This window comes from Denticeps clupeoides, chromosome 10 (genome assembly GCF_900700375.1).
Source record: "Denticeps clupeoides chromosome 10, fDenClu1.1, whole genome shotgun sequence".
Lineage (NCBI taxonomy): Eukaryota > Metazoa > Chordata > Actinopteri > Clupeiformes > Denticipitidae > Denticeps > Denticeps clupeoides.
Window position 1 is genome coordinate 4,873,525 of NC_041716.1, and position 17,650 is coordinate 4,891,174.

At 52.7% G+C, this 17,650-nt stretch overlaps 1 protein-coding gene across 3 annotated transcripts in view; it reads left to right on the forward strand.

The window, feature by feature from the left end:
* Positions 1-4,146: 4,146 nt before the first annotated feature.
* The window catches only part of nol4la (nucleolar protein 4-like a), a 33,636-nt gene continuing 20,132 nt past the window's right edge, over positions 4,147-17,650 (forward strand). The window contains exons 1-3 of one of the 3 annotated variants that reach the window (XM_028994161.1): positions 4,147-4,504; positions 5,276-5,648; positions 16,055-16,207. In XM_028994161.1, the coding sequence (XP_028849994.1) occupies positions 5,304-5,648; positions 16,055-16,207 (498 nt within the window). In that variant the 5' untranslated portion in view covers positions 4,147-4,504; positions 5,276-5,303. Of the gene's footprint in view, positions 4,505-4,644; positions 5,007-5,275; positions 5,649-16,054; positions 16,208-17,650 lie in introns of those variants that run through there. The other 2 variants (XM_028994163.1, XM_028994162.1) reach the window with 2 other exon arrangements.

A 17,650-nucleotide genomic window follows, 5' to 3' on the forward strand; every position in this document is an offset into this window, starting at 1 on the left:
CTGGGACGGCACAAAAGAAAACCATGTGACATGAGACGTGATGCACAAGCCCACCCCTCCTTCGGCAGCAAGGCAATTTACAGTTTTGGGGTCAGACCTACAGGTGGCAGCAGTCCATTGATCATCACCCATCAATCAGAGGGGAAATGGAGGCGCTCTGGAAAGGCACCATTGATTTAAGGTTTACATATAAACACACACACGTACACACACATACACACAGCGTGTGTCCCTGCGCCCCCAATTTATTTCTCTCGGTCCTTCCACTGAGTCACCGCACACCCTTCTCTCCCTCGCTCTCTCTCTCTCTCTCCGTCTATCACACATACCCCCGTGAGGCTGAGGTTGTCTGCATGGTGGGGTGAGAGCTGGGTTAGTCGTGCAGCCAGGCTGATGGTGAGCAGAGCTGCGCTGCCCTGTAGGACAGAACGTGGTGAAACAGGCCACTTGCTTTTGTCCCACATCAGTCTCATTGCGCTGGATAAACAAAGCCGCTTTTTCAGAAGCGGGACGTTTCTGTATTTTGAGCTGTAATGATCTAGTAATTTCAGATGGGATAAATAAAACAACAAAGGCCATTTAAACCACAATATTCCATGCGATGATACACTGAATGGGACAGTAAGAGAATTTCGACAGCGTGGTTATCAGAGCATGGTGGCGGGACGTTTATTAACCTCTATTCTCCCCGACGACGACCGGACTGGAAATGTTAATTGGATCCGTCTATGTAGCACTAATCACCACAGATACAGCGACTTACCACCTTTGCATTAAAATTAGTCATGTGACCCTGTTACAGAGCCCAAGGCTGATAATGGGTGGGGGGAGGGGTTTTGGGTGGAGAGGAGACGTCAATGATTGCGCCCCCCATCCCCGGTCTCCCCTATGTCCCGAAAGGCAGCTTTTTATTGAGATGCTGAGTAAAGGTTGTCCATGATTCACGGGACGGGGGGTTGGGTGGGGCTCTTTATTGGATGGGGTTGGTTCATTAGCCTCGCGTACGTCCAACCCTCCTCTTTATCACAGCGAGCAGCTGCACCAGACCTCATCGCGAGCCGAGGGGCATTTCAAGAACTCGCTCAAATGTCAAAGGTCGCCTGTGTCAAAAGACCTAGAAGCACCTTGCCGGGACAGATGGGGCTTGGCGTGTCGGGCTGATCTGAAGCCCCTCACTCCTCCAACGCGTGCATGAATGTTTACTCGTCCGGTGGCACGGACTCCTGGTGTTATCACGCACGCGCACACACACACACACACACACACACACACACACGCTAACAAGAGGTCACATCTCCTCGTTAAGGGTGACTCGTTTTATGGCTGTTTTCACAGTTCGGGTTATTTTTACCGTGCTGGAGAGCAGACTGGAGAGGCAACAGGACGAAGGGAGGGGGGGGACAAAAGCAGGCACTGGAGAGGAGAAAGATTATGGGTCGATGCTGGGGTGCGCAGCATCCCCGGAAAAGGGCAAATTTTGGGGAGCCGTACAGTATAGGTTACACCCACCCTGCTCTGGCAATAATTAATTTTTTTTAAAAAGCATCATATCACGGGTACGCCAGCCGAACGAGGGGAATAAAGAGACTCCACCGGAGAGCTCTAATCCCCGCCCATTCACACTCAAATGAATGGGACATCAGTGGCGGTAAGACGCGGGGTCTGCACATGTACGGAACCAAACTCTGAATGTGAGTGCATGACAGAATTAGGTCTGTATCAGTATAAAAAAACCCAAAAGATCGATAGAAACAATAGTGCACACACATGCAAAAGAATAAAACATTTTTAAAAAGCGTCTCAAATCATATCCCGGGGATGTGGCTGTGAAGCCGGGGAGCTAAGCCCTACGCAGAGCCCCCTCGTTCGGGTGGTGCAGGAGCAGGCTAATCCGCTAATACAGGGATAGCACGGGCCAATGCAGACCGGTGCAGCCCTACCAGTCAGTCCCACGGCAGAATTTGACCACATGATGAAACTCTATGTAACACTGCACTGTTTTACGTCTTTCGGGCTCCACGGTGGAGATTCTTTTCTGTTTTTTTTCTTTCGTTAAATCAAATATTTAGGTTATTTTAATGTGGTTATTTGTACTTATTTCTACAGGAAAGGGTCTAATGGCTGAGGCACACACTGGGCCTTTTCCACCGTCGTTCTCTGTAGAGGAGGCGTGAAATGAAAGGAAAGAACATTCTGGAGCCTGCAGCGGACAAGGCTGTGATCTGTGGGCAGAGTCAGGACGGGGACGGCGGCGGGGCATCCTGCGCCGCCTCGTAACTGCCGGAGACTCAGCCTGAGCCGCTGTCATGGCAACAGCAGCCGACATCACCGGCAGTCCCAGCATGGTCCTCAACCGAGCCCCGGAGCATCGGAAGCGCGCGACGAGCAGCAGCCCACGGAGCAGACGCGACATGCCGACACGCAGCCCGGCACAGGCCATCACGGTGCCGCGATGGCGATGGCACCGCGATAGCGTCTGATAAGATCTGCCAGATCACACATTCGGCTACACGAGCTGCCTCTGCTGCGGTTTTCCTTGGCAGGCCACGGCCCAGTTACACACTTCGGGCCTTAGCAACCAGCCTTGGAGCGGCCGTAACTCTACCGTGTCGAGAAAACCTCTTAATGGTTCCAATAATGTTTCAAATCGTTTTTATAATAGCTTATGGCGCCCCTCCCCCATTAAAAAACCATCAGAAACTACAGCTATGGTGGCTGTAGGTGGAATAGCTATGAAGGATTTTATTTTTAGCCTATAAGCAAAACTCAATCAATAACCAACAAGTGCTTTTGTACATGTAGAGGAGCAAAACCGTTCAGTTCCTCTTTTTGCAGGTTTCATCTTTCAGGAAGTGAAATATGAAAATATGGGGCAGTGGAGGCCTTGCATTTAAGGAAGCAGCCCCGTAATCAGAAGGTTGCCGGTTCGAATCCTGATCCACCAAGGTGCCACTGAGCAAAGCACGGTCCCCACACACTGCTCCCCGGGCGCCTGTCATGGCTGCCCACTGCTCACCAAGGGTGATGGATAAATACAGAGGACACATTGCGTCGTGTCACCGTGTGCTGTGCTGACGTGTTCCACAATGACAATCACTTCATTTTCACTTTCAGAATGGGTGCCCCTTCGAGTCACACCAAGCACCAAAACTGCACACAGGATCCAAGGGTGAAATAATAAGATAATAATAATATGAATATGATTGTGATATGATTATCTAATTATATGATTATAGTGGGGCAGTGGTGACCAAGTGGGTAAGGAAGCGGACCCGTAATCGGAAGGTTGCCATTTCGAATCCTGAGCTTGACTCCATGATGATTTAATATACGGTTGGATTGGAGGATACATGCATATTAAACAATATGTTCTGCGTTAGTGTTACTGTTGTATTTAGGCACTGTAATACAATTAATATTCTTTTTTTTTTCATTCTATAAACTTTCTAGAGAAAAAAAAAAAAGACTCGGTTTGCCAGGCACGCCGAGATGCGGTAAATAAAACAGTGCTGTGACTCATTTGATACCAGGGTGCTTGTGGTCCATTCAGCACCCCTGACTTCAGTCGCTGCTGAACTGATGAATCACTGCCTGCTCCGCTCCAGTCCTCCAGAGTTCAGTGACAGGATTGGAGAACATGCCGGTCGGGTTTTTTTTGCAGGCGGTCCTGAATGTCACCGGGCATTCAGGGCACACCGGAGGCCATCCGATATGTCAGAGGTCAGAGCAAGAGTGGGGCGTGTGAATAAATTAGGATATCTAGGTTGCTAACACAGGAGCGTCATAACGTAGGAACCTGTAAGTGTGTGTTGCTGTGGCCTTGCTGTGAAAGGGCTGCCCAAACTGACCTTGTCCTTGTCAGCACTATAAAACAGGGGAGCTTCCGCAAACACGTTTTAGCTGAATTCTACTGACAAATTAAATTTAAATAAATTTATTCATCTGTTCAACCAGACACATGGTCAAACCAAGCCTCACACGCCCATATTAATATTATAATTAGTGTAAATAATGCTCTAGAGCGTTTATATACACACACACACACACACACACACATATATATATATATATATATATATATATATATATATCTCAACATTCTGCTGCCTAAGAAGACACGTAAATGCAGCGCGTCCTTCAAAACGCGAACCATGCGACAAAACGCACGATTAAATAGCAACTTCTGGATCACCGCGGGCCCTCCGGGTCTGTAGAGCCGCAAAGTGCACCGTGTGCGCGCACGGAGACGACGGGCCAATTCGCGCCGCGTCCGTGTCGCGCAGCGTCGAAGACGCGGGGACCCGATTCGCGCACCGGACATTTTCCGCCGCCACTTCCTCGTTCGCAGCGTTTCTCGCGCGTAGAGGCACGACCCTTTAAAGAGAGAGAGAGAGAGAGAGAGAGAGAGAGAGAGAGGGAGGGAGAAGAGGAAAAGAAAAAAGAAAGAAAGAAACGACGACCCGGGACCAGGCGCGAGCGAAGCGGAAACCGCGTCGTTTTGAAGGTGCGTCCCGACGCGCCGCCGGTTCCCATTCAAACAGGTGGAAAGGGGGGGAGAGGGAGGGAGGGATGAGGGGCCGAATCCTTCCTTCGAACCCTCCGTTTCTTAGAAAACACGCGGGGGTTTTTTTCGCGTGGGGACGAGCGTGGTTTCGTTTTCGTGTGTGCGCGACATGCGTCCCGGTTGAACCGCGGGAAACGCGCGTCCCGGGCCGTTACTCTTCGGTCGAACGTCATCACCCCCCCCTCACACACACACACACACACACACACACACACCGCACAGCTCGCACGCTTGGTACACACCGGCGTTGCATTTTAAACGCGGGGCGTCGCGTCGGTGCCGGTCCGGAGAAACGCGTTACGCACAGGTGGGAGATACCCAGCCCCCTCCCTCCCTCCCTCACTCCATCCCTCCCTCCCTCCCACTTCCACGGAGGATGGTGGGAGCCCGTGACATTTGCCGCTGCGGTGCGGGACGGTAGGCTGAGCGGCTCTGCAAACAGGTGTGCGCGGCTGCCGACGCCGGTTTTTTTTTTTTTTAATATATTTTTATTATCGGGTCGCCGGGGCGGGGGGGGGGTGGAGGGGGGTGGAGACGCCTGTCCGGTTCGCCAAAGCCTTCGCTCTCGGAGCGGGACGGGGAGAGGCGGGGGGACTTTGTTCCCGTTTTTTTATATATATATATTATTATTATTATTATCATCATTATTTCTCTCTCGCTCTCTCGCTCTCTCTCTCTCCTCCTTCCTCTCCATCCGACGGCGCAACAAAGGGGACCAGGTCCGCGCGGAGAGCACAACATGGCAACTAAGAAGCCGTGCGCGGATTTGGCGAGACGCGGCCGGAGTCCCGTGGTCCTGGAGGCGGAGATGTTCGGCGAATTTCAGGAGTGGTGCCTGCGGACCTACGGCGACTCGGGCAAGACAAAGACGGTGACCCGGCGCAAGTACAACAAGATCATGCAGACGCTGCTGCAGGGCGACGAGGCGGACGGCGTGTACGTGGACAACAGCCACATCAACGCCAAATTCAAATTCTGGGTGAAGTCGAAGGGCTTCCAGGTCGGCGGCAGCAGCGTTCTGGGGGAGCACAACAAGAAGGGGGCGTCCGGGAAGCCCGTCCTGTACGTCCCCGTCAAGTCCACGGTAACGTGTCCTTTTCCTCCAAGCCTTCGCCGGACGGCGTGTGCGTGTTGTGCGCGCGCGCGTGTGTGTGTGTGCGTGTGTGTGTGTGTTCTGACGTCCCCTGCTTTACGTGAACAACACATGACCCGTCGTTGCTGGGTTTTTTTTTATAGCGACCGACAAAACTCGGGTTATTTTATAATTTATATAATCCATTATTCGGCCCTAACCACAGAAAATAAAAATACGAATAAAATAATTAATACGCACGGACCATTATAACCAGTGAAGGGCCATTTATGGTCGAGCAGTAAACACCACGCGTGGCCCGGTCCAACTTCTCCTCCCCTCTCACGCGCACTTCTCTCCCACTTCGGAGGGACCCGGACGGGGTCCGAGTCTCCATTTTCCATCGCCGGAGCAGAGCGGCCCTACTCCCGGTAGCAGCTGCCATGGCAACGCCGCCGCCTCCCGCACCGCCTGCGCGGTGACGGTGGGTGACGGTGGGTGACGGCGTCCTGGTCCGGGCACACCGTCCTGCCAGCCGGTCCCCTCCGCCGCGTTGTCACGGTTACGGTGGAGCTCCTAAGCAACAGGGTCACTGTCGCTCTTCACCGTGACGTGTCAGACGGTTTTTATTATTTTATTTTTTTTACGCGCGCCGGGTCGGCCGGGTCCCCAAATGGTCGGGGATGCCGCGGTGTCCCGACGGGAGCGATGCGCCGCGCGGCGGGTGGAAATTTGTCGTGGGTGTCCTTTTTTTCTTTCTTTTTTTTTTGGTCCGGGACGGAATCTCCTCTCCTCCACGACACCGTTCCCTCGCGCACGCCCGGCGTCGCCAGAATTGGTTAAAAAGGCCCCACGATCGCGCCGCTTTGTCGCGGGTCGCCACCGCCTGCATTGTCCGGTGCGGGTTGAAGGACTGTTGGCACTCGTTGCTCCGGTAACCAGGTCCTGCACAGGGCTCCATTTTCATCCTCCACCCGCATCATTTCATCTCCCTATAAATAATGTAAGCGTGCTCATAACGGTGCTCGTAATTACTACTAATAATCATTGGAATTGTAATCGTTTTTACTGTCACCGTGGGCAATTCCCCCGACTGCACAACGAACAGTGGGAGAGGGAGGCAGCGCCGGCTCATCCCGGGATACGGTCCTATGTGCAAGACACACAAAGACAGAATCCAGACCCTTTATTCCCGGCGAGCCGTGCCATGCCCTTTTGCCGGCATGACCCATGGTAGAGGGTAGAGGTCACTACCAGGGCACTGGCAGCCTTTGTGTTGTAATATTTTGGGAAATCAGACGAGGACGAGGATTTTGAGCTCTTCGTCGCCCGTGCAGTCAGGAAAGGAGAGAAAGGAGAGCCACCATTTTAAATAATGCCCTCGGGGACTTGCGCTGACAGCCCGCAGCCACCTAAGCTGTTGGTACAGGATCTCAGAGGACAGGGACACCTCATTTAGTAAACAGACAAATTATACAGTAAAACAATATCAGATTAGTTCAGCAGGCGGCGGGATGTTCAAATGGCATTTATTGCCTCTCTGCACAGCAAAAATTATAATACGTTTATTATATACATTTTTTTTTTTACAGTTTTAATAGGCCAATCAGTCCAATTGGCTAATCCCTCGAGACTTGATCTTGAGAAGGCTCCAAAATGTTATCATCTAGCGTAACTCGACTTTTCTCCTGAATCTGTCCCAATGGTGCGTGGTAGTAGCCTAGTGGGTAAGACACTCGCCTATGAACCAGAAGACCCAGGTTCAAACCCCACTTACTACCATCGTGTCCCTGAGCAAGACACTTAACCCTGAGTGTCTCCAGGGCGGGGACTGTCCCTGTAACTACTGATTGTAAGTCACTCTGGATAAGGGCATCTGGTAAATGCTGTAAATGTAAATGATGGGATACAGAAGCGCGGAGAACTTGCCTTTACCTCTCAAGTCGTAGAGTTCGCGATTGACTTAATTTTCTAATATGACAGCATACACCTGATCTCACCTTTCGATGTCAACTGCCCACCTGCGTAGAACCTGCATTTCGAGGGAAAGGAGCTAAAAAACTGCGGAATGTGTGGAATCGCTGATGGTGAGAGAGCGCGGCCGACCTCTTCTCTTCATCCGGCGCTATTATAATCCGCCCCGTCTTTGTTCTGAAAGTCTTTGTGTGCTCTGTCTCCTACAGGACTTGTTGCATATGGGCACACACGCTGCCTTGTTCACAACTGATCTGTGAATTATTTGTGCATTTTAATGCAGCTGTTGGATTTTTTCCCCCCAAACATACACCACATTTTTCATATCCTTTAATAATAATAATAATAATAATAATAACTAAATCAACCGACTAATAAAATCATGTCAGGGTCATATAAAGGTTCAATCGTCATAAAAACAGGATGAATTAAGCGGTAATTTGCAAACCTCCCCTTGTTCGGTGAGTTTTGGTTGTTGAAGAATTTGTGTGGGTGTTGAAATCGAAACAAATGAAATGGAACGACAGCTCTGTGGAACGTCCAAAGGCAGATGTTTAACACGAGCTCGAACCTCAGGTGTGTAATGTTCAAATAATTTGAGACGCTAGGTCTTCATGACCAGTTAGGACGTTGTGTCAGAAAGTAAAAAAATCCAGCAGTCGGTTGGTGGATCCATGAACGAATTACTCGCTCAGTCGGTTGACTGATACAACGTCCCGGTTTGGATTGTTAGACACGTAAAGGCTCGTCTTTTTGACCGAAATGACAAAATTATGTTCCAACTTTTTTAAAGACTGCATTTACTGCATATGCACATTCAACCTGTTCTAATAATAAAAAATAATAATAATAAAGTGAAGTGATTGTCACATGTGATACACAGCACATGGTGCACACAGTGAAATTTGTCCTCTGCATTTAACCCGTCACCCTGAGTGAGCAGTGGGCAGCCATGACAGGCGCCCGGGGAGCCGTGTGTGGGGACGGTGCTTTGCTCAGTGGCACCTCAGTAGCAGCTTGGCGGATCGGGATTCGAACCGGCAACCTTCCGATTAAGGGGCCGCCTTCTTAACCACTAGGCCACCACTGCCCCGTTCTGTGTTGTGTTAAAGCCAACAGGGTGGCTTGGGTTACACCAGAAACTAAAGCACCATCACAAGCCCTTCCTTTTATGTCCGTGTCTCCCCTTCATCCCTTTCTGCTCGGATTTTTTCGACGTTTTTGCCGTTTCACCAATGTTGTTTTAACTCTCGGTTGGCATGGCGTTCCCCTCCGCGCCTCTGACTGTCGGGAACGGTGAGGCCGGACGCTGGGATGATTGTTACGTACAGTAATGGGGGCCATTGTCATTATTAAACACGCGTTTAGAGCTCCATCTCTGCCGGCCTTCGGGGCCGGTCTTCGGGGCCCGGTCTTCGGGGCCTGTCTTCGGGGCCGGTCTTCGGGGCCCGGTCTTCGGGGCCCGGTCTTTGGGGCCTGTCTTCGGGGCCGGTCTTCGGGGCCCGGTCTTCGGGGCCCGGTCTTCGGGGGCCGGTCTTCGGGGCCGGTCTTCGGGGCCCGGTCTTCGGGGCCTGTCTTCGGGGCCGGTCTTCGGGGCCCGGTCTTCGGGGCCCGGTCTTCGGGGCCTGTCTTCGGGGCCGGTCTTCGGGGGTAACAGACAGACCTTTGATGTGGCGGTGGCCTTCTCCGGCAGTTTCCACCGCCTGCTCGTAAAATATTCAGCGGGACTCATTGTCCGCGCGGTCGTGTTTGTTTGTCCCGTGGCGAGGCGGCGGCGGCGCACCCAGCTGTTGGCGTTGTCGCTCTGCAGCAACGGCCTCCGTCCTTATCAGACGCCGATCTTCCCCTTTCCCGCGCCGAACCCCCCGCGCGGCCCTCTCCAAAAACAAAAACACGCGCGACTGAGCCCGGCCGGCGAGACGCGCCCCTCCCCGGCGCCCGCAGGCTTCCTCCACCCTTCGCCGTTTTTCGCGCTGAGCCCAACCCCCCCCCCCCCTCGCCGCCCGCCCTTCCCCCACCACCCAGGCTGCAGGGGTGCCATGGTTTCCGCTCCGTCTCCAGAGAGAGCGTGCGCGGCGAAGGCCCCACCACCACAGCTGCTCCCCGGGTGTGCCAAGTTTCGGCGTAGCAGCGTAGGAGGTGGCGGATCGCGGGGTAGGGGGCTGGGTGGAGGGTGGAGGTAGCTCTGGGGGGGGGTCGCCTGCGCGCACGTGTAGGTGTGGGTGGGTCCTGCGATTTTGCCTGTAGTCTGAGGGCACCTTCGTGCCGGTGGCAACCTCCAGCCCCGGATGTGGCCCCTCATCCCCTTCCTTCTGACTCTGGATGGTCCAGAAGGCTTCCTCAGTACCCAGAAGCCCCCAGGGCGGGGCTTCAACCTCGTTTATCTCCCATTAAGGCCTGATTAGAGCCTGCAGGCGCAGTTCTAGCCATGCGCTTTGCTCCTGTCCTCCCCGAGGCTGAACGCCTTTTGAAACACAACAGGTGTGCGACGGGAACTCAGGGAGGGGGGGGACGTGGGACGTGGGGACCTAAATTCAGTTTACATTTCTGGTCCATCTCTATTATTCATGTCTCCGATGCTCTTATCAAGAGCCACTTGCATTCAGGTTGCAGGTTCGCTCCCCCCTGGGGGAGATACAGTGTTCCAACGTGCCGCCAAGGGGCACAGTTGTTCCAAGAGGGATTTGAAGCTTTGACTCCACTTGGTCTTGGCGTCAAAGTCCCTCCGTTGAATCCGGAGCTTGCATCTCTACTGACTCCATTGAGGCGTATAGAAAATTGCTTTCATACCGTGGTATGTTTTATAGCTACGATTGCAGCGCCTAAATATTTTAACGCAGCGCTTGCTTCTTGCGTTGCTATGCCAACTGAAATCGTTTTGCTAGCTAGTGGCAACAATGCCTGGCGAATTGCATGGTTTCTGATTGACGAACCTGATCGCTTTGGTTCGAGAACCTCCAGAAACCTATATTTTAAGTTGTCCTGACTTGGTGGACCACTTCACAGGACCAGACACGGCCAGAATGGTGCTGGCATATGTAAAACGAACAGGGGAAGGAAGCGGGCCGAGGGTGGCACGAAATGAAGCAGAAACGAAAAAATTCCATTATTAGCCCACGTCTGAGGCCCAAAATGGAAGGGAGCCTTCGCTATGACTAATTACCTCATATGTCTTCAGAGAATGCGGGGACCGGGCCGTGGTAGAGACACAACATCTAACAAGGCATCTTCTTATGGACGTTAACCCCAGAAACGGCGCCACCGGAATAACGCTCCTTTCAGTTCCCAATCATTTGCATCGGTGCCAGCAGCTTTGCATGGCGCATGTCCAGCAGCAACAGGGCAGAGCGCTCGGCAATATGAGGAAGCGTGGCTAACTGACACGAGGGCTGCGGGACTTCTCACGCCGCCCCGAACAACGCGAACTGGCAGGGAAAGATACCGTCGGAATAAAGGACGTAATTAAATGATTGTAAAAAAAAGAATAAAAAAAAAAACACACACACACAGACGAACGCGCATGGGGCGCCATCTGTCACGCAAACCCACACGCTTACACAGCGATAGTCACACTAACGTGTCCCGATTGACCCTCTTCATTCTGGACTCTTGTAATGGAGAGGCCTTGTTCTTCAGGAGGATATTACTGCGGGGAGAGGAGGGGCCCTGATGAGGAGCCGATAGCGATCTTCTCCCGCCTCCCGGCCGCATGTACCGTGGAACTTATTAGGTCCACAGCGGTGGCCGAGAAAGCTCGAAAAATCTTCCAATTTACATTGTTTTCTCATTACAATTTTAAACAATTCGATCAATTAAACCATTCAAATTTACCCACATTTCTGAATTTTGTCAGCAAGTTTTTCCAATTTTTGACTGTGGGTGGATTTTCGGATGTGTCCGCGTCGAGAGAGGGTCGCCGAGCGCGCCGTCTTTCCTCCCCTTGGCACCCTCTCTGTTGCCATGGAGAGGCGGTGCTTTTCTCCCACAGGAGGAGAAATTAACACCATTTTTAACTGACTCCAGGGTCTCCCCCCCTCGCGTGGAGGAGAGGCGGAGCTCTGCTCCAGATACACAGCCCCGCCAGGGTGGCACACGCGTGTCACGCCGGGACCCGGGACTAAACAGGAGGATGCCTCGCTAACAAAAAAACCCCCAAAAAAAACCCACAAACGCTGCCACAAACCTGTTCAACCGCTCCACACACACACACACACACACACACACTCTCGCTGAACCTCAGCCCGGACGCACAGGAGGAGCAGGCGGAGGGGAGGGGAGCCTCCTCTCCTCTCTACTCCGGGAGGATGCTGCAGCGGGACAAAAGATCGCCTCTCTCTCTCTCTCTCTCTCGCTCTCTCTCCCCCACCCCACGCTCTCTCTCCCCTCGGTGCCGCTCTCCTCCCTGGTCCAGCTGCCAACCCTGCCAGATAATTAGCCAGCAGAGTCGCTCATTAGTGGCCCATATCCGTCCGTCCCCGGCCGCCCGTCTGTCCGCCTGTAATTACACCGTAACGCCGAAGGGGGGTGTGTCGGTGCTGGTGGTGGGGGGTGTGTGTGTGTCACGTGACCCCCACAAACATCTCGGAGTGTGACGTTAGCACCAGCAGTAGTATTACAACAACCGTTACTACGGCACCCCTACACGCCCCACTTTCGGGCGTACAGCGCGGCACGGGGCGCCAGCAAACGCCGTCCGACAAGAAGTAATTTCGCATCGTAATTACGAGCGAGCTTCTGATTCCCGGCGATAGTGCGGCGGTGGCCGCTCTGTCGCCAGCCGGACGCGATATGGAGGGAGGAGGAGGAGCAGTTAGACAGAGGCGGGCATAATGTGGAATTAATGAAGGGGCTTTATGAAGTGATGGGGAGGGGGGGGGGGTAGGAGATGGGGAGTAGGAGATGGGGAGGGGGGGGGGGTAGGAGATGGGGAGTAGGAGATGGGGAGGGGGGGGGTAGATTACGCTCCATCTTCCTTTGACCCCGGTGGGTTGGTGTTGCTCCTTAAACACCCCCCCCCCCCCCCTCCCCCCAGATGCCCCCTCACGGCGAAGCCACAGGAAGCCATTCATTTCCGTGCCCATTTTGGAACAGGGACGTGGCCACCGTGGCCACCGTGTTCACCGCGCAGCTGTGTGGGACCATTCCACAGAAGCGTAACCACGCCGCTGCACATCCTTCACTACACATCACGTCGGAAGTCTGAAATATCGGCAAATCCAGGGCCTCGGCGAAGACCCCTGAAGAATACGGGCTGCTGAATTGCTCCGGGCCGCATGGAACGCCGGAATGGCCTTTTTCCGTTGTGGCGCGTCGTGTAATTTTCCACGAAGCCCGCTTCTCCGCCGTTTTTATGTCCTCTGTTTTGCCCTTTTCATCTTAAATATTTGCCGGGTCTCTGGCCCGTGTGTGTGTGACCCAGCTGCCTCTCCTCTCATTTCCCTCTTTTTCCACTGCCCTTGTGTGTGTGTGTGTGTGTGTGTGTGTGTGGGGGTGTTTGTGCGGGACCACTCGGTACTGTGTGTGCGTGTGTGAGACTGCCAGGGGGGTGGGTGGGAGGGGGATTGGGGGGGGGGGTCGGGGGCGACCGCTTGCCGAATCAGCCCCTCCAGTCTCCTAGCAACAGAGCTGTTTGGAGCGGGACGGAGAGAGAGCCGGGGAGAGGGAGGGAAGTGAGAGGGATGGGTGTAGCATAATATGGCTCCGTCTGGAGAGCACCGGGGCCTGCAGGATCTTCTGAGGCGGATACGCGGGGAGGAGGAGGAGGAGGAGGAGGGGCGGAAGGCTCGCGAGCGGGAGGGGGGGGGGGGGGGGGCGATTACGGCCTGACGTTTTATCACGCCTCTTTAAAAATGATGCGATGATGAGGAGAGCACATATTCACTGGGCCATTGAACAGCTGTTCCCCTCCAAGGCTCGGCGGTAGCGCCGTTTAATGATTAAACGCACGCAGCCAGTTGTGCTAATGACAGCGCCGCGTGGCTCGTGGTGATGGTGGCTGTTTCACTCGACGCCCCGACCTGTGGCATCGTGCTGAGTTTTAACCCCATGGTCCGGTTCTCGTTCCCTGCTTCGGCCAAGAAGGCCGGTGTGGGTCCAGTTGAACGCATAGGTGCAGGAGTGGCCCGACTCGCAGCGGAGGTGCATAATTTGGTACGATTTCAGCCAGACTATTGCGTCAGGGCCAATTCGTAGGCACTGGCTCCGGCTGTGCCACTAACACACGCGATTCTACGAAGCGGGCCCGGCCTTCGGGACGTTGGTGTGTTCATCTCAGGATGAAGATTCACATACTTTACATTTACATGTAGTTCCACATACATTTAATATATATTTTTAATTCCAGCATATTTATTTTGCATGTAATGTGTCATCCTTCACTGCGCATATCTGGTTCCATTATCGTTTTGGCTAGATAATTGGACGTCAGATTTTGTGAGGAATGCTTGAGTGTGCATATGTGCTGATGGTTGGCGTTGTTTGGGTGGACAGTCATTCTGGCTCTGTTGGGGTGTAGCCAGCATGTGGTGAAAGGTGGGGTATTAGCGTCCGGCGTTCGAGGTCGCAGCGCCCAAGGCGCCGTCCTGCTGGCCCCGAGCCGTAGGTGCCTCCACCCCCTTGCCCCAGATTAGTCAGAGAGAGTTTGGTCCTGGACAATGACGTGCCCTGAAAGTGGAGGCGACGTCTGTGTTTACTGGCTGGGTGGCTTGAAATGAGAAAGGGACGAGGGGCTTTGGGGTAAGGGACCGAAGTCCCCTGTCACTGCTCGGCCTCGGCTATCCGCCCTGAGATGGCCGTCCGGGGCCCTGTCTCGCTCTCCTGAATCCGAGGGCCGAGTGAGGAGACAAAGAAACCTCGGCAAAGACCCACGGAGAGCGCCTTGATGGAACTGCTGACGATAGATAAAAAAAACAACACTCACAAAGCGCCTCCTGGTCCCGCCACGGCTCTAACAACTACACGTGCTAATGAGTTTAGTATTCGGCGTTCGTAATGAGCGGGACTGTACGTACGCCACCCGAGTGGCTGGACAGGGCCAGATTAAAGCGAACCCGCTCCGTGCGCTGGTTTCAGTTGCCATGGCAACCTTCATTACCTGGCACTCGGGAGCGCAGAGTGCGGCGAGAGGGAAGAGGCAGCGGGACGAATAAAGCGAGGGATGGGAGCTAGGGGAAGGGACAAATAAAGCGGAGGAGGGCGGAGTCGGGCGAAGTGTGGCGCAGGAGGACGCGGCGGCCGGAAGGAAGTGCTAATGACAACGAGGGGGAGGATGACAGATGGAAGGAACCGTACGCCGAGCCCCCGGCCTGGAAACGTCTGGGGATCACTTAGCACCCTGAGCGTCTCTACCTCATGCCACGCCTTTGTTGCTTGTTACCTGCGCCGCCAAAAAGTCCTGGTACAGCGTCCGGCGCGGCTCACGCTGAACCGCAGAGCATCGTGTTCCTCATTCAGAGTATCAGAACGGTAACAAAGTGTTGAAGAATGAGAAACAACTTGAGAACAATGGGAGGGGTGGGACTGGAAAGGGGAAGTAGAAGTCAGGATAGGCAATAAAATAACGAAACTCAGAATGAAAGGTGCAAAAAAAACACAAAAAAATAAACCCAGCTGCAAGGGACCGTAAAATGAAAGAAAGAAAGAAAGAAAGAAAGAAAGAAAGAAAGAAAGAAGGAAGGAAAAGCAGCAGGGCCGACAGGATTGTTGCCGGAGCACTTCTGGTTCCTCCAGGTGTCACATGACCCACTGCCCCGCACACCTGCCCTGAGAGATCAATGGCAGTTTCCATGGCTACGGGGTCAGCCTTATGGAGAGCAGGGTTGTTGGTGGAGGTGGCAGGAGGCGGGGCCGTAGTGTACAGGATACCCGTTTCCCTCTCCAGCCTATGTAGGGATGGGTTGTTTTGTTTTTTTTTTTGTGTGTGTTTTTGACAAAATGTATTTTGGGACGGGCGGGTCACTTGAGAAAATTCTCAAGCTTAATCAGGCAGAAGATGGACAGATTTCCCTCAAACGTCTCAAGGTGCTCTTGGCCGGGGTTGGGCTCTGTGCTGTAGAGCAGCCAAGCATCACAGACCACCGCATGTGCGGCGCAGTAGTGAAGACAGACTCCCATAAGCAGCGATACAGGTCGATGACACCTGGCAGGCAACGCGCAGAAAGACGTGCCAAGTATCAGCAGAATGTTCTAACACACACACACACACACACACACACACACACACTAGAAAATGATTCAGATGCAGCTAGAAGTCTCAGTGCTGCACAATCTGGCAGCGAGCTAATCTGTACTCTGAGAAATTCTCACTTTTTTTCCATCCCGCCTTCCATCCTCTCTGCTCTGACCTGATTTCCTCTCTAAGCCGTTCATTCCTGCTCCTCAAGCCCGTTCCCCACTGTACTGCGAGCTCGGTCCTCCTCTCCTGAGCCTTTCTGTTCCCCCCGCAGTGCTCAGATGGCGGCGGGACGCAGGACAGCGCCCTGAAGCGCGTGGCGGTGGTGGAGGACTTTTTCGACATCATCTATGCCATGCACGTGGAGATGGGGGCGGACCCCGGGCGAGCCCCCAAACACGCTGGGCAGAAGAAGACCTACAAAGCGGTGAGGAAATCTTATATGCGCCTTGTACACAGACCCGTACTAAACTTAATTCATCTATTTTAAAGAATCAGTATAAAACAGTGCAGGCATCAGTTCCGTATATGGTGATTATTTCTGCCGACAGCGCAGGCTGTTGCTCAGGAAACCACATTCTTGCTGCACTTGTTGCACCAACGTACTGCGGCGATCAAGAGGTCCGTAAAGTAAGAAATTAGCAGAAATGTGTTTACTACTCTGCTTCATTGTTCTTCAAGGTGGTACATGTCAGCCGGCACCCTGGTTAGACATTTTAATTAGCCGAGGCCAAGATGGTGCGCTGTTCGTTAATTTTAAGCATTTATAATAAAAAACGGTTTGTGTGAATGGTAGCGTTATTATTCCAGTGTCCTCGGGGCATGCCTGTACAATATTACAGTGTACAGTGTAACGTTACATTGATCAAAATGTAGTAAAAATCACTGCTTACCTTACCCAACTACACATGTATGCATGAATATAAGAATGTTTTTTTTATTATTCTGTTACATTTGTTATTGTGTATAGATATATTGTAATAAGACACACATACATATATATATATATATATATATACACACACACACACACACACACACACACACACACACACACACACACACACACTGTGTATATTTTGACTATATTCCCCCACAAAATCCACATAAACGGAAGGTTGCAGATCGATGTTTTATTGCATTGCACTAGTGCCTGTTAAAAGAAGAGAATGTCAGTCAGTACTCAAAAAGATAATTTTGGACATTTTTGTATTGTGATCTCTTTTGATGGATCACGTGTACTATGGGACATGAGCAAGTGTAATGCACGAAAGTGTAGCTCACAGTCGGGAGCGAGAAAAAAAATCTCACTTGTGATAAAATTCCACTTATCGTTAGTAGCAAATGGAATTGACAAAATTAGCTCCTGGAGCATTCCGCGAGTGACTCATGTGCCCACAGCGGTGCGGCCTGAAATGCTCCTGACTTGTTCCTAAAAAAGGCCAACGAGGCCAAATCTTCGCATTTCTGTGTTGCAAGCTGTAACTTGTGATTCGAAAATAAAAACCAGCGTCCCCTGAGCGCTGTGCCCTCTCTGCAGGAAAGCAGGTGTCGGGTTATACCTCCAGCCAAGTGCAGTACTAATTGCCTAATTAAAGCAATTACAGGGCTAATAGTCCTGTTTTTTCAGCATTCGGCACCCGGGCACCTTTAGCGGCCTGACTGACTCAAATCCATCTCGGGACGAAGACATATGAAATGGCGGCCTTTGATTGGCGGTGACTTGCAGTAATCAGCTGTGACAAGCAATGATTGCCTGTGATTGGCTTGATTTGATGTGGCCGTGGCGGGCTGCAGCCGCCTGTGACTGAATGTCAAAGGACATCTTTGGCAATCTCACCTCACGCCCTTCCAGAAGTTAAAACAACCC